Source organism: Doryrhamphus excisus, linkage group LG16, assembly GCF_037039965.1.
Source record: "Doryrhamphus excisus strain RoL-2023G ecotype Guam linkage group LG16, RoL_Dexc_Guam_v1.1, whole genome shotgun sequence".
NCBI classification, from domain to species: Eukaryota; Metazoa; Chordata; class Actinopteri; order Syngnathiformes; family Syngnathidae; genus Doryrhamphus; species Doryrhamphus excisus.
This window is the reverse complement of record NC_136372.1, coordinates 4090962-4117117: the sequence shown is the minus strand read 5'-3', so window position 1 is coordinate 4117117 and position 26156 is coordinate 4090962. Positions and strand designations below refer to the sequence as shown.

General features: G+C 43.1%; 3 protein-coding genes and 1 long non-coding RNA gene across 7 annotated transcripts in view; 2 read left to right on the top strand and 2 right to left on the bottom strand.

Moving 5' to 3' along the window:
- Positions 1-314: 314 nt before the first annotated feature.
- ubfd1 (ubiquitin family domain containing 1) lies at positions 315-4199 on the bottom strand. Of its 3 annotated transcripts, none has more exons than XM_058048271.2 (7): positions 4075-4199; positions 2903-3178; positions 2636-2844; positions 1579-1644; positions 1408-1513; positions 1248-1330; positions 315-806 (listed from the first exon to the last, which is right to left on the bottom strand). In XM_058048271.2, the coding sequence occupies exons 2-7, from the start codon at positions 3162-3164 to the stop codon at positions 696-698; spliced, it is 837 nt and encodes a 278-aa protein (XP_057904254.2). In that variant the 5' UTR covers positions 3165-3178; positions 4075-4199; the 3' UTR covers positions 315-695. The 3 variants fall into 3 exon arrangements, with proteins under 3 accessions (XP_057904254.2, XP_057904252.2, XP_057904253.2); XM_058048269.2 differs by lacking the exon at positions 4075-4199 and adding an exon at positions 3727-3903; XM_058048270.2 differs by lacking the exon at positions 4075-4199 and adding an exon at positions 3480-3685.
- On the top strand, positions 3502-12534 carry LOC131102747 (UNC93-like protein MFSD11). 2 transcript variants are annotated; one of them, XM_058048262.2, is made up of 13 exons: positions 3502-4755; positions 5429-5484; positions 5598-5664; positions 5735-5814; positions 6118-6214; positions 7941-7999; positions 8103-8247; positions 8386-8435; positions 8518-8583; positions 8668-8793; positions 8886-9060; positions 11594-11729; positions 11953-12534. In XM_058048262.2, the coding sequence occupies exons 2-13, from the start codon at positions 5472-5474 to the stop codon at positions 12100-12102; spliced, it is 1164 nt and encodes a 387-aa protein (XP_057904245.2). In that variant the 5' UTR covers positions 3502-4755; positions 5429-5471; the 3' UTR covers positions 12103-12534. The 2 variants fall into 2 exon arrangements, with proteins under 2 accessions (XP_057904245.2, XP_057904244.2); XM_058048261.2 differs by having other exon boundaries at positions 3508-4755; positions 5557-5664.
- A 1771-nt stretch (positions 12535-14305) lies between these two features.
- Positions 14306-20537, bottom strand: kdm8 (lysine (K)-specific demethylase 8). The gene is made up of 8 exons (XM_078797389.1): positions 20375-20537; positions 19747-20236; positions 19509-19681; positions 18179-18311; positions 18051-18119; positions 16475-16624; positions 16209-16301; positions 14306-16152 (listed from the first exon to the last, which is right to left on the bottom strand). Exons 2-8 carry the CDS (start codon positions 20200-20202, stop codon positions 15988-15990), a joined length of 1239 nt encoding a protein of 412 aa, XP_078653515.1. The 5' UTR covers positions 20203-20236; positions 20375-20537; the 3' UTR covers positions 14306-15987.
- The window catches only part of LOC131102756 (uncharacterized), a 59313-nt gene continuing 52909 nt past the window's right edge, over positions 19753-26156 (top strand). The window contains exon 1 of the long non-coding RNA XR_013630040.1: positions 19753-20206. This is a non-coding gene — a long non-coding RNA (uncharacterized LOC131102756). The remainder of the gene's footprint in view (positions 20207-26156) is intronic.

Genomic DNA, 26156 nt, shown 5'->3' with positions numbered 1-26156 from the left:
AAATAAAAGCACAGCGGAAGTCACCTTGTAAAGTTTCGTTTAGTGATGTGAAATTATGCGGAAAAGGGTGCATAGAAACTATAGTTTCAATAGTTAACCACATTTCCAACAAATATGAAGCAACTTATAAATATAAACTTATAAATGTGGAACGAGTACACAACATTATTGGATCATGGTATAGCATACCTGTATGGAATAGGTCGTTAATTGGATTAACCTGCATTCAGCTCCATTATCCAGTAAGACCAAATAACGTGGTCATAGTTTCATTAAATAACTTTTATTTCTTTAAGAATAACAGAAGAAAAGCGTTTCATTAAATAACTTTTATTTCTTTAAGAATAACAGAAGAAAAGCGTTAGCAATTTCTGTACAATTTCTGTTTCACTGTGAGTTTTTTTTCCCTTGGATTGGATGTGTTGAAACCCACCAATGATCACTGGGGGGGCGGGGCTGAGAAATGTTTACGTCGCCACGTAGTGCATGTTTTTAAAAAAAAGAACAAGATTTTTTTTTTCTTGGAAAAAAAAAGTCCACAGGCGTCAGTCAAGTTTCCTTCAGATAGATTCCGAGAAAGAAGTCTCCTTGAAGCGTCCTGTTGACTCGACCCCTCTCTCGCTTCCATGATGGCAGCGCTTCTGTCCCAGTTCATTGTCAAAAAAAAAAAAAAAAAAAAAAAATGAAGAGGCACATTAGAAATACTGCCATTTTCCCAGGACTGTGTCTTTGATTGCATCGACGAACTGTGCAGGCACCCAATAGACCCAATACTGAGACGCTTCTGTGGGACCCAACTGGAACGCCTGGGAATCATACACAAATATATCATACATTCTACATAACAGTATATGAAAAATACAACAAACTAAATTATTGTTACATTTTTTTTACGGCTCTCCTGTCAAAAAAGGGGAAATTGTGACGATAACCATAGAACACGAACACTTGCTTTGACGACAAGCCTCAATCATGCATCATCAAAAAATGAGTATTTTTACTTTATTACAGTTTTATTGCACGACTCAACTTATTTGTACGCGTAGATCTTTTAGGTTTAAAATGAAGTCCACAATGTGACACTTTATGTAAGATCTTCACACGGCACTAAAGAAGACAAAAGGCGCTCACATTTCCCACTCGACTCGAGAGCCTGAAGCGGCAGAGCGTGACCTCCAGTCGCCCTCGTCTGACCGTCACGTCGGCGTTTATAGCCGCTTCCGACAGTAGCGAGCACGCTCACTTACCATCATGTGATAGTCCTCGTGCTCTTCAATGGGCTCGGACACCACGTTCTTAATGGAGCCCATCGGGACCTTCTCTGTCCTCTCTGCACACACAAAGACACAGCGGTGATGTCGCTGTCGCTGTCACTGTCATTCAGTGACGACGATGACGGCGTCTCACCTTTAGTGCCGATCCAGAGCTGATCCTGCTCCAGTTTGAACGTGAGTCTTACTTTCCCACCGGACTTGTTGTACATTCCGGATAAAGGCACTGTCGGTAGTCGCTCCTGCGAGGAGACACGGCCGTCAGTCACGTTGAACGCCAACACGGCAAAACTGTAAAAACACTCACTTTTGTTCCTTTAATAGCCGGCATGACGTCCTCTGGTTTACCTTTATCCAACACCTTCCTGTGTTGCTGAAATAATAATAATAATACACATTAGAGCATAGTAGCATACAAACCATAGAGCCAACACTATAGCTTGTTTAGCATTGTATCTTATAAGTCAGGAACAAGATCATCGTCTCTGAGGCTGCATGAGTGCTACCAGAACTCGGTGAGCTGTGGTTCCTTGAGGGGAAACGATGAAGCAAAAACTAGCTGAGCCTGAACACACCTCCAAGGAGGAGGAGTGTGTGTCTTTTGCTTTTTCTTTGAATTTTTTTTTTTTTTGCATGAAAAAATGTTTTGCTCATAATTTTTTTTTTTTAATTAGAGATAGCAGAACTAGCCCAAAAGTGGTGAAAAGACTTTTTATTTTTTTTCCCATCATGCATGTTTTTGCAAATAATAACCTGAGATTTTCAGAATAAAGTTGTGAATTTAAAAGAAAAAAAATCTTAAATTAAAACTTTTTTCTGTAAATATGATTTTTTTTGGTCGTAAATTTACAACTTTATTCTCAAAATCTTTTTTTTAATGTGGCGTTAAATTCAATTTTCTTTGGTAATTTTTCAAGAGTAGTTATAAATTTGAAAAAAAGAGATTTTGTAAACGTAAGACTTTTTTCGTGTACATTTAAGATTTTTTTTGGTCATAAATTTATGACTTTATTCTCCATCTTTTTTTTTTTTTTACGTTCACCTTAAATTTACCTAAATTATGTTTTGTAAATTTACAACAATGAAGTTGTGAATTTGAGGGAAAAAAAAATTCTTACATTTTCGTAAATTTGCTACTTTTTTCCTACAAATTTAAGACTTCTTTTTTCCCCCGTAAATTTACGACTTTATTCTCATATTTTGTAACAGGCATTGCCTGAGACGGCTATGAAAATTGAAGATTTACGTGACCTTTAGTGTGTGGGAAAGGTAATATTATGACAAATTTACAATTTTATTCCCAATCTCTGATTATTTTTTTCCAGTGTGGCCCTCATACTGGGTCAAAGTTTGCCATTTCCTACCTTTTGTCTGCATAGAGGCTCCTTCTTGTTTTCCTCCGCTTTCACTTCCTGCTGCATGACCTCTTTGGGCGTGCTGACCGCCAGTACGTCGTTGATGGTGGATCCCACCACCATGATCTTCGCACCGCCGGTGACCTTTATCTCCCGTAGCGTCTTGTCCTCCGGAAGCAAGCCTTTGTACATCACCTTCTGCATGGCCGGAGGAAGACCTGCCAAGAGGAAGATTTAGACTTTGCCGCGACGGCGACGGCGGCGGGGATTCCTCACCGGTGAGCGCGTGGATTCTCTCCTTCAGCTTAGCGCCGGTGCTATCCAGCGGGATCTTCAGGTCGTATTTGATCTTGTTCCAGATGATCTTCAAGTCCACCGTCTCGCCTTCCTCCTCCTCCACGTCGTCGCCGTTGCTAATGTTAGAAGAGTCCTGAGTGGCGGCGTGTCCCGCGTCGGACACCGACTCCGTGTCGCCCTGGTCGGCGGAGTCACCCTCACCCAGAGGTGCGTCGTCTTTTGGCTTTACGTCCGTTTGCATTATAACTTCACTTCCTGGAAGCAAAGACATCATATTTCAACTAAATCAGCTGGGGTAGGCTCCAGCCTCACCCACACACCTAATGAGGCACTATAGAAAATTATTTCATATATTTTCATTATCCTTCATGTCTGTGCTTCGTTTATTAGCAGCAAAAAATGTTTTTTTGGACCAAAACGCAAATATGACACAGCATTTAGCACTTTCGATTTCCCTTACTGCTAACTTACTTAATGTTCCGACACATAAGGGTTGTCATTTTAAATTAACTTCAATCCAATGAGCCTAACAACTGTGGTTTAAGCCCCCACTTACCGCAAAGATGATTATTTGGGCTAGTTAGCAAGAACTGACGTTAGCTAGCCTCGACCCTAACCTGCTAGTCAGGGAAACATGTTAACTTCAACCTTACGAGGAGACGTGGCTTTATTTTTTAAAGACACGACCTTAACAGCGCCCGGCGTTAACGCGTCTGCGCGTCGCCTGCTTAAATTCATCGCCGGGGACGAAAGTTGGTGTAACGGAATGAAGGAAATGTGTCTAAATTGTGCTCTATACCCACCATCCTGGGCCGCCATGATGATTGTGTACAATCAGTAGCAACGTTCCATCGAGCCGAAGAGCGTGACAAGGGAGCAAGATTGTTCCGCTTCCTCTGGAAGCTACACGTTGGCTACATGGGATTATTACGTGTTATCACGACTACAAATACACGTCTTTACAGCATTTAGAGGCTCGTTTTATAAATTGGGAGTGAAAAACGAACTCTATTTAGAAAGTGTGTATATACACAGGGAAATGACAACCCTTAAAGTTTTTTCTTTTGTTCCATTTTACGCGATACGTCACTGTGGTGGAGTATATCGGAGTTTTATCTCAAATGTTATTAATATGAACGCTCCTAGCTTGCCTTATTCGTCAGTATCACAATGGCGGAACAGAGTGACAGGGAGTGATCTTGTTCTGTAGATGTTCTTTGTTGCTTGTAGCAAGAAAGCCCAGCACCGAGAGGTGGCACTTTCCTTAATTGCCATTGGTTAGCGAGTTGTTCTTCGCGTTTGTTTTTAAGAGCGAGACTGTACATTGACGCTTTATCGCCAACTTGTGGAAGAACTGTGGAAAAACACCTTGACATTATTAGCTTTAAAGTCTGTATGTTCCGCTTTATACCGACAGATGGCGGCAGCACAACGTCATCACAATGAATAGTTCTACTATTGTGAAAAGAAGAAGAGCAAATGCAGGAAGTAGACGGACCAAAAAACCGGAAAAAATGTCAAAACAAAACACCACAACCGCAAATAAGAGCTGGTAATTAAAGTCACAAGTTTTCAAGCATAGGTTTCATGCAGCGAGGGGAATCGACTCACTATGCTGCTCTTTCCGCCGTCCGCTGTATTCGCTATAGATAACTCGGAGAAGTTTGTTGCTTGAACCGGAGACGAGTGCAAAAAGTTGGTTATGTAGCAAAGTGAGCGCCCACGCAAAGAAAGGCAACATCATGGCTGACTGGAGGTTTTTCAATGTTGTTATTTTGGGCGTCGGATTCATGTTCATCTTTACCGCTTTTACCACATGTGGGAACGTGGAGGTAGGTTCCTTTTATTATTTTATTAACTTCTTTTCATGCCGTTTACTGGCTCTTATTTATGAGGCGAGAGGACAAGTATCCATATTGTTTTTATCATTTTTTTAAAATCTATTTTTATATATTTTTTAAATAGTTATTATATTTTATATAATTATTATAGTTTTCAATTTTATTTCAAATATTTTTGTGTTCCAGTTATTTTTTTTATGTATTAAAAATAAAAATTAATTATATATTAAACATATGTTGCGTAATAGTTTAAAAAATATATACGTTTAAGTGTAAAAAACATTTTTATTATTCTTATTTGTCATTATTTTATTCTTTAATTGTGGCAGCGTAAAGAAAATCTAAATAGTGTTTGTATTGTTTATTTACAATGACAATAAATGCTTCAATAGTAATATATTTGACAATATTACATTATATTATATTATTATACATATAATTACATTACAATTATATTAGAAAATAGTTGCCTTATGTCATTATTTTAAAAAAATGTGAGTGTTCAAATGCAGGAACATGTTATGAAACTACAGTGTGGGGGGAAGGGACCAATGTAGAAGTCATGTGAAGCCCGTGCTTCCAATTTTCTTTACAAGACAAATAAGTTCTGCTCTGGGATGTCGGCCTCGACTTGTATGACCACTGTTCTTTTCTTTATTGTTAGCAAACTGTGGTGAAAAGTCTGCACAACGACACTTTCACAGGAAATGGATACCACAGGTGGGTCACACTCCCAATGAGGCGCTATTAAAGAATTATTCCGGAATGTTAATAGTCTTTCTTCTTCTCCAGTCTGGGAATCATCTACGGCGTCTTCTCGTTTTCTAATCTAGTGGCGCCGGCGGTGGTGGCGATGCTGGGACCGAAGATGACCATGTTTGTGAGCGGGCTGCTTTACAGGTATCGGTCACGTAATGCGGCCATGGTGGCGAGTGAGACTCGATTAATCGATGGATGATCTTGTGTCCAGTGGCTACGTCGCCGTCTTCATCGAGCCGTCCACGTGGGCCTTCTACTTGACGTCCGTGCTGATCGGCGTCGGTGCTGCTAGTATGTTCTTGTATCATCTCGTACACAATATAATTCTCAATATTCTTCATTGATCTTCAAGACTCATACATTTTCATAAATCATGAGCGACTGCAATAAACACACAAGGTAATCGCAAAAAATGTGCGATTCCACATGTAATTCGGCGTAACGTTCACATTCATGCATCGCATTTGAGTGACATGCAGCACATTATTAACAGGCCACCTCTGCACGTGTCCAAATTAGTAGCGTTTACAAAGATTCAATATGATCGGGTGCATCTAAATGCATTTAAAAAATATATATTTTTCTCTCTTACAGTGCTGTGGACGGCACAAGGACTCTTCCTGGTGGAGAACTCTGAGGCTGCCACCATCAACAGGAACACGGGGATGTTCTGGGCTCTGTTACAGTGCAGGTAGTGACCAATGACTATGATAAGACATGACGTGCATAACATTCTGCCTTTACAAAATATGTATTATAATCATAATATATAATTAGTAAAGCACTCAGAGAGCGCAGACGTCCACCAAGCGCCATACTTACCCCTCGATGTAGTGTTACACCATTAATATTAATCCTACATTTATTTTATCTCCATATTTAGATTCCCTGACCGTGAAAACGTACAGTTTGAATGACTTAAAGAATGCTAACAATGCTAACATTAGCATGATGGCACCTACCTTGATAGCTTATTCATGAAAATAGCAAAAAATGGGAGTATGCTAATGTCACCATGCTAACACCTAGAATGATAGTGCTCTGTGTTCACCCAAGAGAATGGCAAAAATGCTAATATGTTAATACTAGCATGGTAGTAATGGTAACATGCTAATGTTTTCATGCTAACACCTAGCATGATAGTGCTAAGTGTTCATTTAAGTGTGTACACAAGAGAATGGAAAAAAATGCTACTATGCTAATACTAGCATGGTAGTAATGGTAACATGCTAACACCGAGCATGATAGCGGTAAGTGTTCATATAAGAATGGAAAAATGCTACTATGGTATTATTAGCATGGTAGTAATAGTAACATGCTAACACCTAGCATGATAGTGCTAAGTGTTCATTTAAGTGTGTACCCAAGAGAATGGAAAATATGCTACTATGCTATTATTAGCATGATAGTAATGGCAACATGCTAACACTTAGCATGATAGTGCTAAGTGTTCATTTAAGTGTATACCCAAGAGAATGGAAAAAAATGCTACTATGCTATTATTAGCATGGTGGTAATGGTAAAATGCTAACACCTAGCATGATAGTGCGAAGTGTTCATTTAAGTGTGTACCCAAGATAATGGAAATAAATGCTACTATGCTAACATTAGCAAGGTAACATGCTAATGTTTTCATGCTAACAGCTAGCAAAATCGCGGTAAGTGTTTATGTATGTGTCTACCCATGAAAATAGTATGTTAATATAATACTAAGTATGCTAACATTAGCATGCTAGCAATGTTGGCATGCCAACACCTAACATGATGTACCGGGAAGGCTAAATAAATTATTGAATCTTATCCTGGATCCAGACGCTGATCCGAATCACCCCCAAAATGTAATCGGCTCTTCCATATCCCATTTCTGACAATTCCTGAAAATTTCATCCAAATTTATTTTTATTTGTCACATTTCTGCCGCCCTGGTGGCCAAGGCCTTCATTACAGCTGCATAGCGCCATCTGTCTGTATTAGCAGATGTTACCATGGTTACCATTATGTCAGATTTTGTTAAACTGACACAGTTTCTTAAAAAAAATGAAGCAAGCCTCGTTGGCTTTGCTGATTGTCTTAATGGGAGCGCTCTAATTAAAGGTCAGGCATTGAAGTTTGGAGTTATCGGATGCGCACAACAAAATTCCTGATTTTTGGATTGCGTCACCTCACTGCAAGCAGAGATTAGTCTCACTGCCGGCGCATCATCTCATAATCACAGATTTATCTGATGGCTTCTAAAATGTCAGGGAAAACGCAGAAAATCAGCCATGATTGTTTTTCCAAAAGCGCTGAAATGTCGTCTTGTGGGCACTTAAAGACTTAAAAAAAAATCTCAATTTATATATTATTATATATAATATTATTATTATTATTAGCAGTATTTTTCTGAATATATATTTTTTTTGTACTTTGAATTCCAGCATGTTGTTTGGCAATCTGTACATTTACCTGGACTGGAATGGAAGAACCGAAATACCAGGTATGGCTTTAAAATGAAGTACCGTAATGCTTGTAATAGAGGAGCAAGTCAAACTAGTCAAACTGCGCTAACTCTTCCACCATCTGTTGATTTTATGTGCCAGACGGCAGCAGGAAGAACATTTTCCTCTCCCTGGTGGCGGCCTCGGTGGTGGGCACGCTGTGCTTCCTGGTGCTGAGAAGGAGTCCTCCTCAGGAGGAGATGCTGTCCGAGGAAGAGGGACAGTCGCTTCTCTCCGCAGGGATTGTGTGAGTGGACCTTTTTTTCTTAATTATGTTTTTTGCGGTAGCTCCTTAAGAACATCAGAGCACTCTTGTCATATAGAAGATCTTTGAGTGTGATTTTTTTTTTTTGAGGGGGTTCCACTGTTTTTGTGTCTTGTTTAGATACAAGCACAGAGCAAACATGGCCGTGCAGGAGGTCAAGGCAGATTTGAGTAAGTTTAAAATGTGCACAAAGACAAAGCTAGCATCCAGGTAAGACCGAATAAACACCTAAGAGTCGGCGTTCCTCCCCAGGGACCATGCTGCAGCTGCTGAAGACGAAGAGCATCCTCCTCCTGAGTCCCTGCATGGCCTACAGCGGTGAGTGGGCGGCACGCAAAACACGGCAAGCTCCGCCTCCGGCCGTGACTTCTCCCGCTAACCTGAGCTTGTCTACCTCGCCAGGCCTGGAGCTGTCGTTCTACAGCGGAGTGTACGGAACCTGCATCGGAGCCACTGCGCAGTTCGGAGAGGCGGCAAAGGGCCTCATTGGGATCTCCGGCATCGTGGTGGGTGTGGGCGAAATCATCGGTAGGTTTAATCCCGCCCACCAGTCACCAAGGCGTCACCGAGACTGAATGTTGTTTTTTTTTTTTTCTTTTGTTTTTTTTTCTGCCCACCAGGTGGAGGCTTGTTTGGATTAATGTGCAAGAACAATCGCTTCAGACGCACCTCGGTGGTTTTCCTGGGAATGGTCGTTCATTTTGTGGCCTTCTATCTGATCTTCCTCAACATTCCTGATGACGCTCCTGTTGTGTTCAACACCGTCACGCAGAAGAGCCCTTTTCTGACGCCAAGGTACGGCTACATAGCAGACCTGGCATCTGTAAAGCTGACACACAGAGAGAGGAGGGGCGGCATCTGTAAAGCAGACACAGAGCGAGAGGAGGGGTGGCATCTGTAAAGCTGACACAGAGCGAGAGGAGGGGCGGCATCTGTAAAGCTGACACAGAGCGAGAGGAGGGGCGGCATCTGTAAAGCTGACACAGAGCGAGAGGAGGGGCGGCATCTGTAAAGCTGACACAGAGCGAGAGGAGGGGTGGCATCTGTAAAGCTGACACAGAGCGAGAGGAGGGGTGGCATCTGTAAAGCTGACACACAGAGAGAGAAGAGGGGTGGCATCTGTAAAGCTGATCAACATTAGACAGAGGGGCGGCATCTGTAAAGCTGACACAGAGAGAGGAGGGGTGGCATCTGTAAAGCTGACACACACAGAGAGAGGAGGGGTGGCATCTGTAAAGCTGACACACACAGAGAGAGGAGGGGTGGCATCTGTAAAGCTGACACACACAGAGAGAGGAGGGGTGGCATCTGTAAAGCTGACACACACAGAGAGAGGAGGGGTGGCATCTGTAAAGCTGATCAACATTAGACGGAGGGGCGGCGTCTGTAAAGCTGATCAACATTAGACAGAGGGGCGGCGTCTGTAAAGCTGACACAGAGAGAGGAGGGATGGCATCTGTAAAGCTGACACACAGAGAGAGGAGGGGCGGCATCTGTAAAGCTGATCAACATTAGACAGAGGGGCGGCGTCTGTAAAGCTGACACAGAGAGAGGAGGGGTGGCATCTGTAAAGCTGACACACACACAGAGAGAGGAGGGGTGGCATCTGTAAAGCTGACACACACGGAGAGAGGAGGGGCGGCATCTGTAAAGCTGATCAACATTAGACAGAGGGGCGGCATCTGTAAAGCTGACACAGAGAGAGGAGGGGTGGCATCTGTAAAGCTGACACACACAGAGAGAGGAGGGGTGGCATCTGTAAAGCTGACACACACAGAGAGAGGAGGGGTGGCATCTGTAAAGCTGACACACAGAGAGAGGAGGGGCGACATCTGTGACGCTGATCAGCATTAGACAGAGGGTGGCATCTGTAAAGCTGACACCCAGAGAGAGGAGGGTGGCATCTGTAAAGCTGCTTAAACATTAGATCATAGCACATACGGCGTCTGTAAAGCTGACACACAGAGAGAGGAAGGGCGGCATCTGTAAAGCTGTTTAACATTATACAGAGCGGTGGAATCTGTAGAGCTGATCAACATTAGACAGAGGGGTGGCATCTGTAAAGCTGACACAGAGAGAGGAGGGGCGGCATCTGTAAAGCTGACACACACAGAGAGAGGAGGGGCGGCATCTGTAAAGCTGATCAACATTAGACAGAGGGGCGGCATCTGTAAAGCTGACACAGAGAGAGGAGGGGTGGCATCTGTAAAGCTGACACACACAGAGAGAGGAGGGGTGGCATCTGTAAAGCTGATCAACATTAGACCGAGGGGCGGCATCTGTAAAGCTGACACAGGGAGGGAGGGGCGGCATCTGTAAAGCTGACAGGGAGGGGCGGCATCTGTAAAGCTGACAGGGAGGGGCGGCATCTGTAAAGCTGACACAGGGAGTGAGGGGCGGCATCTGTAAAGCTGACAGGGAGGGAGGGGCGGCATCTGTAAAGCTGACACAGGGAGGGAGGGGCGACATCTGTAAAGCTGACACAGGGAGGGAGGAGCGGCATCTGTAAAGCTGACACAGGGAGTGAGGGGCGGCATCTGTAAAGCTGACAGGGAGGGAGGGGCGGCATCTGTTAAGCTGACACAGGGAGGGAGGGGCGACATCTGTAAAGCTGACACAGGGAGGGAGGGGCGGCATCTGTAAAGCTGACACAGGGAGGGAGGGGCGACATCTGTAAAGCTGACACAGGGAGGGAGGAGCGGCATCTGTAAAGCTGACACAGGGAGGGAGGGGCGGCATCTGTAAAGCTGACACAGGGAGGGAGGGGCGACATCTGTAAAGCTGACACAGGGAGGGAGGGGCGGCATCTGTAAAGCTGACACAGGGAGGGAGGAGCGGCATCTGTAAAGCTGACACAGGGAGGGAGGGGCGGCATCTGTAAAGCTGACACAGGGAGGGAGGGGCGGCATCTGTAAAGCTGACACAGGGAGGGAGGGGCGGCATCTGTAAAGCTGACACAGGGAGGGAGGGACGACATCTGTGAAGCTGATCAACATTAGAAAGAGGGTGGCATCTGTAAAGCTGACACCCAGAGAGAGGTAGGGGAGGCATCTGTAAAGCTGCTTAAACATTAGATCATAGCACACGTGGCATCTGTAAAGCGGATACATGTGATATATTTATCATCTGTTAAATGTTATCATTGTTATCATTATTACATACTCATGTAATGACGCCTTTAACTTTAACTTTAACATAATTATGGTGGAAAAATGCTACAAATTTTGCAGTAGTTTTATGTTGTTCCCTAAACTTTTAGCCACATTTTCCACCTTTAGCTAATTGAGTAGGCTAATGTCGTCTAATGACTGATGTCATTCTCCTGCAGCGTGTCCATCACCCTGCTGTGCAGCTTCCTGCTGGGCCTGGGAGACAGCTGCTTCAACACGCAGCTCTACAGCATCTTAGGATGCATCTACACGGAGCAAAGCACGCCCGCCTTCGCCATCTTCAAATTCATCCAGGTAATCCCAAATAGGCAATTGTCACACGTTGTTAGTGGAAGGAAGAAAGGAAGGACGGAAGGGGGCGGAGGCGTTGCCCCGTGAAGTGTGAAATTAATTCGCTTTTAAACAAATTAAAATCCCACTTTCGTGTGTATGCAAACATCACAGAGTGGATGCTTTACTGAATGTAAAAGTTGAATTATGAATTTTCAGTAAAAAAAAAAACTGCACCCCTTCTCAGTCTGTTTTCGCAGCAGTGGCGTTCTTCTACAGCGGCGACGTGATGCTAATGTGGCAGCTCCTCCTCATGGTCATCCTGGGCTTCAGCGGTACGCTGTGCTTCTTCGTGGCGGAGCGCATGTACAACTTCTCTGCAGAGTCGCTGGAATAACCGGATTTGGATGCAGCTTTACTTTGTTAGCAAACGCACTTGAACTATGCACTCCGAAAGGTAATTTTTATCATTATCGCCACCACGGGAAGCTAGCGGGTACTTTGCATATTTGCTAATGGCGTGACACCACCCACACTGTGATCAGTGTTCATTAACACTACTCTCGCTTTCTAACATTTATGACCAGCTGCCAGCTCAGCTCATCTGACTACTTTTTTTGGAAATATTTTTTTGAATTTTAAACTGTCACTTTATGGCCTTTTTTATAGCTTTTTTTTTTTTTTTTTTTACAAGTATGATGAAATATCTCAGATTAAGATTGCTTGACAATCTCTTTTCTATGGTCGAGACGTATTTTTTATGTTATTGAGTCTTAATGTTTCAAAACGCACCCATCAATGTGTACTTAAAACCACTAACAAGCCAACTTAAGCTTTAAAAAAATAATAATAATAAAGCAAATTGTTTCTTATAATGGACTTCCGCCATTCATTTTACCACTCCAACACTACCGTACAACAGTGCCCTCTAGTGGCTGGGAGCAGAATAGCGGATGACTGCACAGTGTTATTAAAAGCTCGGTAAGTTACCTTCATTGAAAATAATTGTCTTTTTAAGAAATTCTATACATATTAACCTTTTAAAAAATCGGCGGCGGGCTTCCGTTAAAGATATTTTTGACTAGTTAGCTTAAAATTTGTGAAAGTTAACAAGTAAAAAGCCACACATGCTAGCGAGCTAAAGTTAAGGTTAGCCCATTTGACGTAGCACATGCTAAAGCTAAGGTTAGCCTATTTGACGGTTTTTTTTCGATGAATAAAACTCTTAATATTGTTTTTATTGTATTCTTAAAAAATGCAGGTGTATCTAATGGAACCACGACTGAAGAAAAAGCCTTTCAAGGTGAGCCAAGTTGCTTTATTCCATATTTAAAGCCGCACACTTAATTATAACAAAACAAGACGAATGTTAATTAATTTGCCCCAGAGTCTCCCAAAAAGCATGGAGACCATTAATCAAAAAAAAAAAAGAGGAGAGGACAAGAAGTAGTAAGGGAGAGGGTGGCGGTGATGCACATTACTTGTTTGGTAATTGAGTATTGATCACTTCATAAGTAGAGTAAGCAGATTTGCGCCATCTTAAGTCAATTGTGCGACTTACTGAAGCTAACCTTGGGAATCAGTCAGCGTTCGTACAAGAACTTGTCCAATATACATTTGTACAATGCACACAGGATAGTCAAAACTACTGCAAGGTAAGATTTATGACGTGTGTGTATATGTATGTGAATATATACTAATATATTATTTTATCTTGGTTAACCCAACGTATTTTAGCATCAAAGCAACAACCAGGAACAATTACATATTTTATGGCTACTGTGTAGCCCACGTGACTAGTGATAGTTTGTCTCCAGTCCTGTAGGTGGCAGCAATGTCTTTATTTTAGACACACGTCCCCATCTACTGAGTGTGTTTAATTCGCAGTTATCTGGATTTGCAGCAAATTGATGTTAGATTAGGGCCGCACGGTGCACGAGTGGTTAGCGCATAGGCCACACAGCTAGGAGTTTGCATGTTTTCCGAGTACTCCGGTTTCCTCCCACATTCCAAAGACATGCTAGTTGCTAATTAGCCACTCCAAATTGTCCATAGGTATGAATGTGAGTGTGAATGGTTGTTTGTCTATACATATGTGCCCTGTGATTGGCTGGCCACCAGTCCAGGGTGTACCCCGCCTCTCACCTGAAGACAGCTGGGATAGGCTCCAGCACCCACGCCACCCTTGTGAGTATAAGTGGTAAAACATTTCTGAATATTTAAATATTATTAGAGCCCTCTAGACATGAAATAACACCCCTATATTGACCTTTATACTCTTATTACCCAAATTTGTGTTTGTATCTTCTGTATTACCCAAAAAACCTTTTAGGGGCTTCTACGGTGTACAAGTGGTTAGCACACAGGCTTCACAAATAGGAGACCCGAGTTCAATTCCACTCTCGGCCATCTCTGTGTGGAGTTAGCATGTTCTCCCCATGCATGCGTGAGTCCACCAGTCCAGGGTGTTCCTCGCCTCTCACCTGAAGACAGCTGGGATAGGCTCCAGCACGCCCGCCACCCTCATGAGGATAAGCGGTAGAAAATGAATGAATTATATTTTAATTATGTTAATTGGTGTTTGTGGCGGTTGTAGGGTGGGGATGACGACTGTTGATATTAGAATAATTGGTCATGACACATTTGTTGCTAGTTGCTTTTATTATTATTTTTAAGTATCAAAAGGCGTCTGACTTCATGTCATATACTGTACAAATTATGTGTCAAATCAACTGTATTTGTCGCGGTCCACATGTATTTGTGGCAGGCCGCCGCTAATACACAACTGTATGGGATTACAGCAATGTCTAAACTATCATGTGTAATCTAATTAATGCTGCCAGTGGTGATTGTTATGGCTGTTAAAAGTCCTGTCCGCTTCCATTAAATCCAATCGCACTCGACGTTGATTTCCCCGAACGCCGCCACTCGCTCACTGAAATGCGCTCATCACACAGAATGGACTTCAGTGGTTTTCCTGCTGGTGGAAGTTCTAATTAGCCGCGGCTCGCTTCGCCAGAGGTCTCAATGTGCGCATCTCAGAAAAGTCACTGAAAGCATCCGCAAAGTGTGTGTGTGTGTGTGTGCGCGCCCTGGGAGACGCTTCATTTGTTACTCCTCAGCTGCGACCCTCTTTAACCAGAACCGTGTTTAGAACGGCACTGCGGTCCCTGCAGCTCGCTCGCCTCATTTGCATGAATTATGGAAATAGCCCACCTGAGGATATTGGTGGGATTAAAAGGTTGAGAGTACAATTGAACACACAAAAAACAAAAAAAAAACCCAAAATCCATTCAGTTGATTTCAAAGAACACTTAACTGCTGGTTTGTTTGTTTCTTTTACGCCATTTTTTTATTCCGCCTTCATGGCTTCACACACAATAGTTGTTGCAATCATCAGCAGTGCAATTAAACTCATCATCCAGTGGCGTGCGATCATTGTTCACGGATCAGAGGTCCGCAGCGTTTGCACTTGTCCTGACATTCACCGCAATTATCCTCGCCTTCGCTCCCAATTCCAATCAGAGCCGTGATTGATTCCAATCCACGACTGGCAAGACCGCAACTTATCCCAGTTTGTATTTTTCAGCGGCGGTCTAGTGGTTAGCGCGCAGACCTCACAGCTAGGAGACCAGGGTTCAATTCCACCCTCTGCCATCTCTGTGTGGAGTTTGCATGTTCTCCCCGTGGTACTCCGGTTTCCTCCCACATTCCAAAAACATGCTAGGTTAATTAGCGACTCCAAATTGTCCATAGGTATGAATGTGAGTGTGAATGGTTGTTTGTCTATATGTGCCCTGTGATTGGCTGGCCACCAGTCCAGGGTGTACCCCGCCTCTCGCCCGAAGACAGCTGGGATAGGCTCCAGCACCCCCCAAGACCCTCGTGAGGAAAAGTGGTAGGAAATGAATTAATTAATATTTTTTACTTGGCTGCACGGCGGTCGAGTGGTTAGCGTCACAGCTAGGAGATCTGGGTTCAATTCCACCCTCGGCCATCTCTGTGTGGAGTTTGCATGTTCTCCCCGTGCATGCGTGGGTTTTCTCCGGGTACTCCGGTTTCCTCCCACATTCCAAAAAACATGCTAGGTTAATTAGCGACTCCAAATTGTCCATAGGTATGAATGTGAGTGTGAATGGTTGTTTGTCTATATGTGCCCTGTGATTGGCTGGCCACCAGTCCAGAGTGTACCCCGCCTCTCGCCCCAAGACAGCTGGGATAGGCTCCAGCACCCCCCGCTACCCTCGTGAGGAAAAAGCGGTAGAAAATGAACGAATATTTTTCAGGACCACCAGAAGCTGACGGAGAAGCTTTGATCCAGAGATCGCACGTAATGCCAATGCTGGACCGGGATGAAGAGCACGTCTCCGGGATGCAGCACACATTCCAGGTACGGCGCTTTGGAGAACTCCGGGAAACGCTCCGTGTCGGGGTCCTCCACGTCCACCTGCCGTAAAGCGGTCAGTGTCAAAGCGTCGTTTCAAAGCACATCTACACCTTTACCTGGCTGGTGTTGTGAAGGAGCTGAGAAGGATGTGGATAGAGCTTATCCGAGTCTTCTGGGGAGTACAGACGTATGTATTTACGTCCAACCACCTGATGGAGAAAAACACGCAAAAATAACCGCCGTGGTCTTTAATCAGCGCCGCCGCTATGGCTGTAGACAACCTCTCTCCTTAAGATGGCAGTAGCAAATCCTCACAGTACCCCAACATCATTAATCTGGGTGGATTTTTAAAAAGCTGCCTAACTCTTGTTGCCAAGGTTACCTGTGCCAGGAAGTTCTGCTGAGGGTCCTGATGGAGGGGAGACACGGTGCCCGCAGGCCCGAACCACGCATTCACCGTCACGTCATCTTCGTCTCCATCACCCAGGCAGCAGTAATCAGGGAGACGGATGTCGTCCTTCAACTCCGGTATCTATGGCAACAGCATTTTTTTTTAGAGATGATATCTACCAATTTGAGAACAGGAAGAACTTGTATTATTGAGACAAACATTTGTTGGTTGGGGTTCAACGATATGAACAATAATTGAAAAAGAACGATGCCAGCTTCAGTTAAATCCCGAATGAAATAATATGGGATGGCGAACACAAACCATGGTTACTAATCAGTCAATTATTAGCTTGACGAGCTGCCCTTTCGGAAAAGGTCGACACGGACCACACAAACTTCTCAGTGAAATGAAAGTGTACAAAAATCGACAGTGGAGTGAGAACAAATCATTATTTGTATTTAATATATTTTTTACTTGGCTGCACGGCGGTCGAGTGGTTAGCGCACAGACCTCACAGCTAGGAGACCTGGGTTCAATTCCACCCTCGGCGATCTCTGTGTGGAGTTTGCATGTTCTCCCCGTGGTACTCCGGTTTCCTCCCACATTCCAAAAACATGCTAGGTTAATTAGCGACTCCAAATTGTCCATAGGTATGAATGTGAGTGTGAATGGTTGTTTGTCTATATGTGCCCTGTGATTGGCTGGCCACCAGTCCAGGGTGTACCCCGCCTCTCGTCCGAAGACAGCTGGGATAGACTCCAGCACCCCCCGCGACCCTTGTGAGGAAAAAGTGGTAGAAAATGAATGAATGGATATTTTTTACTTGGCTGCACGGCAGTCGAGTGGTTAGCGCACAGACAATTACGAGACCCGAGTTCAATTCCACCCTCGGCCATCTCTGTGTGGAGTTCGCATGTTCTCCCCGTGCATGTGTGGGTTTTCTCCGGGTACTCCGGTTTCCTCCCACATTCCAAAAACATGCTAGGTTAATTAGCGACTCCAAATTGTCCATAGGTATGAATGTGAGTGTGAATGGTTGTTTGTCTAGTATATGTGCCCTGTGATTGGCTGGCCACCAGTCCAGGGTGTACCCCGCCTCTCACCCGAAGACAGCTGGGATAGGCTCCAGCACCCCCCCAGCGGTAGAAAATGAATGAATGAATGTTCATCTAGGCTGCACGGCGGATGTGTGGTTAGTGTGCAGACCTCAGAGCTAGGAGACCCGAGTTCGATTCCACCTGCATGTTCTCCCTGTGCATGAGTGGGTTTTTTTCCGGGTACTCCGGTTTCCTCCCACATTCCAAAAACATGCTAGGTTAATTAGCGACTCCAAATTGTCCATAGGTATGAATGTGAGTGTGAATGGTTGTTTGTCTATATGTGCCCTGTGATTGGCTGGCCAGGGTGTACCCCGCCTCTCGCCCCAAGACAGCTGGGGTAGACTCCAGCACCACCCGCGACCCTTTGTGAGGATAAGCGGTAGAAAATGAATATTTTTGACTTAGTTATCACTTATTTTACATGAGTAAATATTTTGTCCACATTTACCGACGGAACCCGAGCTTACCTGTTCAAACAGCTGATGCTGAGCTAGATAGCCACAGATGGTCGCCGCTCCCTCCTGTGAGGTGTCTCTCTGCACCCAAAAATTATTTATTTAATTCCATCTACAGTATCCATAAAGTACCGACTTACCGTTTTTGAAACATATCTGTCGATGAATTCACTCAGCGTCATCAGCTTTTGGGACCACTCCTCGTCCGTGTACCTGGAGCCCACCTCCACGGGTACGGTCCGACACCCCGCCACGGCCCTCAAGTAGTCTACACTTTGGGGGGGAAAAAAAGAATATTCCTTTCGTGTGTGTGCCAATGCCGCTTGATTTTATTATTCCCCTGCCTGAGATCAGTTTACACTCAATGGTGCACTTGAAAGCAATGAAAGAGAAAAGTGGCGAGCAGCAGCTGACTGTCCGCCATGGAAATGGTCAGACGTCCTTCACATCTAGCGTCTGCAGCTTTTCAGTCCACTCAGTCGGATAAGTGCACTTAGCTGCTCGACAAGTGCAAATCAGCTTGATTACACGAGTGTTTAACAGCGCTGGACATGGGGACAAACTGTTTGCACTTTTACTTGCTATTATTACAACGTTACTTCTGGCAAGGAGTCTTACTGACATTTTTTTTGTGGTGATGCGCGACTTATGTACTAGTTTTGATACACCACCATGTGAGACATTCAACAGGATGGATGGCTTGTGCAACCAGCAAGTAAAATAAAAAAAAAAATAATTAAAATAAAAAATTTTACAAACATCAAATAAAAAGTAAATTAGCTCGAAGCATAAAGTATATGTATAAAGAAAATGCAGAAATAATAGTTTGAGGTATTCATTCAGATATTTTATAAGAATTACAAAATAAATTAATAAAATCATAATTATTATATTTTGCAGTAATATTTTAATGCAAACAGATATACAAAAAATTTAAATACATTTATTAAACAGAATAAAAAAATAAAAAGAAATCCAACAAGTAAAATGAAATTAAAAATTAAAATAAAAAAATTAACAAACAAATAAAAAGTAAATTAGCTCAAAGCATAAAGTATAAAGAAAATGCAGAAATAATAGTTTGAGGTATTCATTCAGATATTTTATAACAATTAAAAAATATATATATATTTTTGCAGTAATATTTTAATGCAAACATACATTTAAAATATATATATTAAACAGAATAAAAATGACAAAATAAATAATCAAAACTAATTATAAATCTAAATGATCTAAATTATTATATAATGTAATATATTACACCATGTGTTGTTATAGTAATAATAAGAATGTAAGATACAAATTTGCTATGTGTATGTAGGGTTGGAATCTGCAATGTCAGTCCAGATTTAATATGGATTTGATCCAAATTCCACATTTGAAGCCATTTCTAATTTCTCTATGGTAATCCATTAAAAGCGCTTTATATTGTAAAAACGCAAAGAAATGAACGATAAAAACCCAAACCTCCAGGGGTGCTCATTGAGAGCAGGCCAGTGTTCAATGGTCCCCTCTAGGACCACAGCTTTGAGTGGAAGCAGGAAGTTGTTCTTGAAGCTCTCCAGAGATGGACATTTAACTCTGGGAATTGCCACATCTTCTCGGATGAGCGTGACATCTGGATATGTCGTCTTAATTCTCTGTTGGAATAGAATCTTAATGAGGTGTTGTTTTGGTGCACACAAGAGAAAACCACAACACTGACCTTGACCTCTGGGTCTTCTCTTCCATACTCATTTTTGGTGTCTTTGCCGACTTCCTTCTGAAGAACTTGGACCAGAAGTTGCAGTCTATCGTCCATGATGGCCGCACCCATGAGGAGACCCATGTCACAGGCACGAATAGCCTGCAGCAGGTCCTCCTCTGTGGGCTCCTCTCGACACAGGCCGCACACCTTGAAGAGGCAGCCGTAAGAGTACACCCGTCTCCACTCCTTGTCCACGTGACGCCAAGTTCCTGTGTTGAGCTTCTCCCAGGAGATGTCCAGAATGATCTGAGCATTGAGCAGGCGACCGGTGGAGCTGGTGTTGGCGTAGAGCTGCTGCCTGGACCGCCTCAGCGTGTCCACAACGCTGGCCTCCACTTTGTCATTAAAGTGCAGCAGGAAGTGGTCCTCGTCGGCCGGAAGTAGAGCAGAGATCTTTGACCAGAGGACTGCCATGGAGGTGGACTGTGCAAGGTGAGCAATGACACACCTGATGGCACAGTGAAAGGTGCATTTACGTTTTATTCATAGCATATAAGGCACCACCTCTGATATCCTGTTTAAAATGTACATTTATCCCAACAATAGTGAACGTATCCACGCACTACGCACATAATGTTATGTTTACCTTGTCAAAGCGCCACTCGATATTAGCGATTAGCTTGAACGACAGCCGTTGCTTGAACGACAGCCTGAAAATAGTACATACAATAAATTACATAAAATATAAACATTTCCGTTGTAATATTTTTACAATTACCGGTGTGGTTAAGGAAGAACAATTATTCCCGAACGACACAGAAACGTAAAATTCAGCGCTCCAGCAGCGGTAGCCATGCTTTGGGTGTGTCGGTATCAACAAACCGGATGGAAACTGTGACTCGTCAAATATTGGTTCCGCCGTTTCCAATTTGCTCTAAAACTGAAAAATAAAGCTTATCTGCTCATGTGAATGTCTAATTGAGTTCTAAATAATTCTATGTAATATAGTTTAAATAATCAAATGTTTTAATTGTAAATGTTTCATGTAAACATTTACATAAACACAAAAAAACATTTAGCCGTATAGAGTTTGTGTTTGATTAAATGTTCAAAAAAGGTAAATACAGGGATATACACACAAATTATATAGAGTAACTCCAGACTGTCACACATTTAGTTTTCCCTTTTTCCGTGACAGCAGCAGCTTTTATGTAAATAGCATCTATTCCCAGAGGGCAGAATGATATGTATAGTGTCTCCTCGTGCAAAGCTAAAACAATAATTGGATTTGTCTTCCCGATGTCACTGAGATAGTTGAGCTCTTTTGTATGCGATTGATTTTTCAGCGGGGTGAAGTCTGAGCAAACATGATAGGGGACCCCTTCGGCAGGCAAGTCTGGGAACCTGAGTGAGCACGACACCATTATCAAATGTCAAACACTATGAAATTCAAATATTCCGCCTGCAAAATGTTCCTTTATGGAAAGAAGCGAGCCACGTTTCCAAGAATCACAGGCAGGATGTTTGAGTGATTCATGCGCGTCTCTTTTACTTGCACCGAGGCAAGAGAGGGGGATTTTAATTCTGTTGCTTTTTAGACTAAAAGGGATAAAACAAAACGTTGTTTGAGAATATCATGAATAAGATTAAGGTTAATGTCGGGGAGCAGACAAAACTTTCCAGAGCTGCTGCATCTTCAAAGAGGCAAAAAAACTATCACAAGGAAGCTTCTTGGTAACACAAGTCTCTGTTTTAAGATGAGACTGCAGTGAGGGATGGTCTCAGCTGCTCAAACACACTCCATTTGTTTCTGGATGGGATGCTGGGATGATAAAGCTCACACTCCTTGATGTGCGGACTGTGTGTGTATATGTATCACCTACAGTAGTAATGCTGGTGGGGGGGGGGGTAGAGATGTATTATTCAGATACATCTCACACTTGCCTGTAAGAAGCCATGAGGGTGATGCCACTCTCAGGGTCAGAAGCCCGTCTGTGTTTGATTCAACCTCCTGCTGGCGGTCAGCTGCAGTACCTTTCATCACAGGGTGGATGTGTTTCACGAGACCTTCTTGATGTTGGTGCATTTTATTTTGAAATAATCATTTGGAGCTGTTTTCAGTAAAGCTCTTTGAACTGAAAATGAGTAAAAAAAAAAGTGTAGTTTTGGGCAAAAACGGCAATTTATTCCCAAAGTAGCTTGCATAAACAAGTAAGTCAACCCGCCCTGTTTATTCATTCATTCATTCATTCATTTTCTACCGCTTTTTCCTCACGAGGGTCACGGGGGGTGCTGGAGCCTATCCCAGCTGTCTTCGGGTGAGAGGCCGGGTACACCCCGGACTGGTGGCCAGCCAATCACAGGACACATATAGACAAACAACCATTCACACTCACATTCATACCTATGGACAATTTGGAGTCGCTAATTAGCCTAGCATGTTTTTGGAATGTGGGAGGAAACCGGAGTACCCGTAGAAAACCCACGCATGCACGGGGAGAACATGCAAACTCATGTGGAATTGAACCCTGGTCTTCTAGCTGTGAGGTCTGCGCCTTACCCACTCTACCACCGTGCCGCCCCCGCCCTGTTTATTTTACATATAAAACATTCTCCCAAGATGCAGAAATATTTGCAAGCATCTTCTCTTATATGTTTTTTTTTTTTATTTGTTAGTTGTTGGTGATTTTTAGTAGTCAAGATTGATAACTGATATATGGAACTGATATTCTTTTTCAATAAAAGGTGAAAATAGTTCCATATTTAGTTGTAAAAAGTCATATATGTTAGGGTTGCATCGATACAGGAAATTCACGGTTTGGTTTGATATGTTTAATGTGTAATTATTCATATTTGATGCATTTTCCATACAAAAAAATTATCTTGCTTTTTTAAAAATTAAAATTTAATTGAAATGGTAACAGTTTTCTCACATGGTTTACTTTTAGGTATTGCTACAAATTTGTAATGTTGTTTGCTTTGCTGGTGCTGGAACCCCCGACTAACACTGCAATCTAACGTAACGCCCCCACTTTTACTCTTCCCTTCTGCCTGTCAAAAGAAAATATATACAATTAATGCATTTGCCTCATTTGCATAGCATTTGATACTATAGTTGAGCGTTTTAAAATAAAAACAAGTGGCTTCATTGGGCTGAAAGTGACAATTACATTGGCTAACTAACACATGATGTGTTTTTAAAAGGCTGTGTGCATAGAAAATGCAAAATAAGAAGCTAGGCTGTAGTTATGGTGTCAGATTACTGCACATGAATTAAAGCTTATTAAGTTAATTACTGATTCAGGTCTAACAATCGGGGCTGCACGGTGCATGAGTGGTTAGCGCGCAGGCCTCACAGCTAGAAGACCCGAGTTCACTTCCCACGCTCGGCCATTTCTGTGTGGAGTTTGCATGTTCTCCCCGTGCACTCCGGTTTCCTCCCACATTCCCAAAACATGCTAGGTTAAATGGCAACTAGGTTGCACGGCGGTCGAGTGGTTAGCACGCATTCCAAAAACATGCTAGGTTAATTGGCGACGAGGCTGCACGGCTGTCGAGTGGTTAGCGCGCATTCCAAAAACATGCTAGGTTAATTGGCGACTAAGCTGCACGGTGGTCGAGTGGTTAGCGCGCAGACCTCAGAGCTAGGAGACACGGGTGCAATTCCACCTTCGGCGATCTCCGTGTGGAGTTTGCATGTTCTCCCCGTGCATGCGTGGGTTTTCTCCGGGTACTCCGGTTTCCTCCCACATTCCAAAAACATGCTAGGTTAATTAGCGACTCCAAATTGTCAATTGGTATGAATGTGAGTGTGAATGGTTGTTTGTCTATATGTGCCCTGTGATTGGCTGGCCACCAGTCCAGGGCCCGAAGACAGCTGGGATAGGCTCCAGCATACCCCGCGACCCTTGTGAAGATAAGCGGTAGAAAATGAATGAATATCTAAAAATCATGTGGTGTCCAAATCGACATGTTGTTATTGGTTAATTATATTTCCGTCATTGCTAGGTTTCATTTTCCACTATTTTTCTTGAACTTAACATTGTAGAGTTATCTTTTTACATGATTCCACTAAGCACCTCAATTGTCAGATTTTTAGTCGTAACAAATTTTGATAATGTGGAAAAACAGGCTTCTCTACACGTCAAAATAAAGGCCAGAGCACTGTTATCCTCTTTTTGTTTCCAATAACTTGGTATCAGTTTATAATTTAAAATTTATCAACATTTAAAATGCGTCATAAAGCACAGGTTTTCAACAAATATAGACAGATTTTTTAAAATATAGGTTACACATTACAACCACAGGGGGTCCCATTTAGCAAACAAGCGCATTTATGACTTATTACTTGCTTTTTAGTCGGCTGCTCCGGTTTCAGTCGCTCATTTTGGTGCTTTGAACATCATTTCACAAAAAGTTCTCCCTGCAGAATTGTGTCTTTTAATTTAATTTCACTGTTAATTTTATGCCTGTATGAATGAGAGTCTTTCTTGGAGCCATATGAGCGTGTGTGGTAAACAATTAATTAGTTTTGGATTATCATATTTGTCTTTAACCCTGGCGCTCATCTCCAAAAAAAACAAAAAAAAAACTCCCTGTAGTCATTTTTTTTTGGGGGGGGGCAGCATAGACCGTGACTATTCCCTGGAGGGGGCCAGGGTCCCGAACCACGGGTGTGGGATGTAATCAGCACCATTACGCTCTAGGTGCTATTGAAATAAAAGATGGGAACAAGCCTCCGGTGGTGTTGCCCCGGATTCGAATCCAATTAAACACAGTTTAGCTCCGTACAAACTGCCAGCCTTTGCCTGTTCACTCATGAAATTAATGTATTGTCGACGCAACAAAGGAAATGTTGCGACAGGGCGCAGCAGCAGCGGCAGCCTCCGTGTGATTTTGGCAAGACAATGGAAGAATTGTTACAGAGGTGGGGAATTAATTCACTTTATTTCCTGTGTGGGGTGAAATTGTTATATTAAAGCAGTACTTCTGAAATAATGGGCAAGGTATTTGGGGTGTCGGTATCAGTGTCTTCATGCATGGACGATACACTAGCCTGCAGCTAGGTGGCAGCAGTGCTCAAACAAATCAACAAGCACCATGTATAAGTACGCAGAAATTATGTTCAAATTAAACGTGCCGTGTTTTAGCGTTCTTAGCGCACAGCAAATCCATCAGTACGGAAAATATGATCCAACCGGAGCTTGTGTACCAATTTGCTAGGCAACTCAGTGAGTGACAGGGTAACCATTGACTAATATTGTTTCATTAACTGTGTATTACATAGTGCGTGCCACTGTTTTGCAGGTTAGCATATACTCGCTAAAGCTGCAGCAAAGCTAACAAAAGTGGGACCGCACAGTGCTTTAGTGGTTAGCATGTTGGCTACATCAGGATTTGGATCGCCGTTTCGGCATTTCTGTGTGGAGTTTGCATGTTCTCCCCGTGAATGGGGACTCCGCTTCCAAAATCATGCTAGGTTAATTAGCGACTCCAAATTGTCCATCGGTATGAATGTGAGTGTGAATGGTTGTTTGTTTATAGACAAACAACCATTCACACTCACATTCATACATTCATGTTTATAGACAAACAACCATTCACACTCACATTCATACCTATGGACAATTTGGAGTTGCTAATTAACCTAGCATGTTTTTGGAATGTGGGAGGAAACCGGAGTACCCGGAACAAACCCACGCATGCACGGGGAGAACATGCAAACTCCACACAGAGATGGCCGAGGGTGGAATTGAACTCGGGTCTCCTATTTGTGAAGCCTGTGTGCTAACCACTCGCACACCGTGCAGCCCCTAAAAGGTTTTATTTCATTTTATTTACAAATTTGGGTAATAAGAGTTTAAAAGTCAACATAGGGGTGTTATTTCATGTCTAGAGGGCTCTAATAATGCTTAAATATTCATTCATTTTCTACCGCTTATCCACACGAGGGGCGCTGGGGAGTATCCGGAGAACACCCACGCATGCACGGGGAGAACATGCACACAGAGATGGCCGAGGGTGGAATTGAACTCGGGTTTTCTAACTGTGAGACCTGCGCGCTAACCACTCAGCAGCCGGAAATGAAAATATACCAAATTAATAAATGGTAAACATTCCCATGGGGGGGGTTGGGAGTGACAGAAAATTGCATCACATCAGACCAGCCTTAGCTGACATCTGTTTGTGCCAGCTAGCGCCCGTCATGCTAATACCCCCAGAAGCCGGGTGACATTTTTACCCCAGGCTGATCGACACACACATAAAAACCAATGGAGGTTAAGGGTGGAATCCCCCCCTAATGGATATTTGGTAACACCCCAAAGAGGTAACAAATGAGCGGTGTAAAGTTAAATGTCCTGTGAAATCACCCCCCCCCCCCCCCAATCTGAAACAAGCTGCCTTTACAGCCTCTGGAGTCCCCCCCC

Excerpts from the sequence above, each read along its gene's own strand:
- LOC131102747 (XM_058048261.2), top strand. The coding sequence starts at position 4,666 with ATGGCTGACTGGAGGTTTTTCAATGTTGTTATTTTGGGCGTCGGATTC. Across the intron at positions 6,215-7,940 it reads TGGGCTCTGTTACAGTGCAG|CATGTTGTTTGGCAATCTGT; the intron begins GTAGTGACCAAT and ends TTTGAATTCCAG. Across the intron at positions 8,794-8,885 it reads GGGTGTGGGCGAAATCATCG|GTGGAGGCTTGTTTGGATTA; the intron begins GTAGGTTTAATC and ends TCTGCCCACCAG.
- ubfd1 (XM_058048269.2), bottom strand. Across the intron at positions 2,845-2,902 it reads GAGAATCCACGCGCTCACCG|GTCTTCCTCCGGCCATGCAG; the intron begins GTGAGGAATCCC and ends TCCTCTTGGCAG. Across the intron at positions 1,645-2,635 it reads AGCCTCTATGCAGACAAAAG|CAACACAGGAAGGTGTTGGA; the intron begins GTAGGAAATGGC and ends TTATTATTTCAG.
- kdm8 (XM_078797389.1), bottom strand. The coding sequence starts at position 20,202 with ATGGCAGTCCTCTGGTCAAAGATCTCTGCTCTACTTCCGGCCGACGAG. Across the intron at positions 18,312-19,508 it reads CTCAATGAGCACCCCTGGAG|TGTAGACTACTTGAGGGCCG; the intron begins GTTTGGGTTTTT and ends TCCCCCCCAAAG. Across the intron at positions 16,302-16,474 it reads AGCAGAACTTCCTGGCACAG|GTGGTTGGACGTAAATACAT; the intron begins GTAACCTTGGCA and ends TTTCTCCATCAG.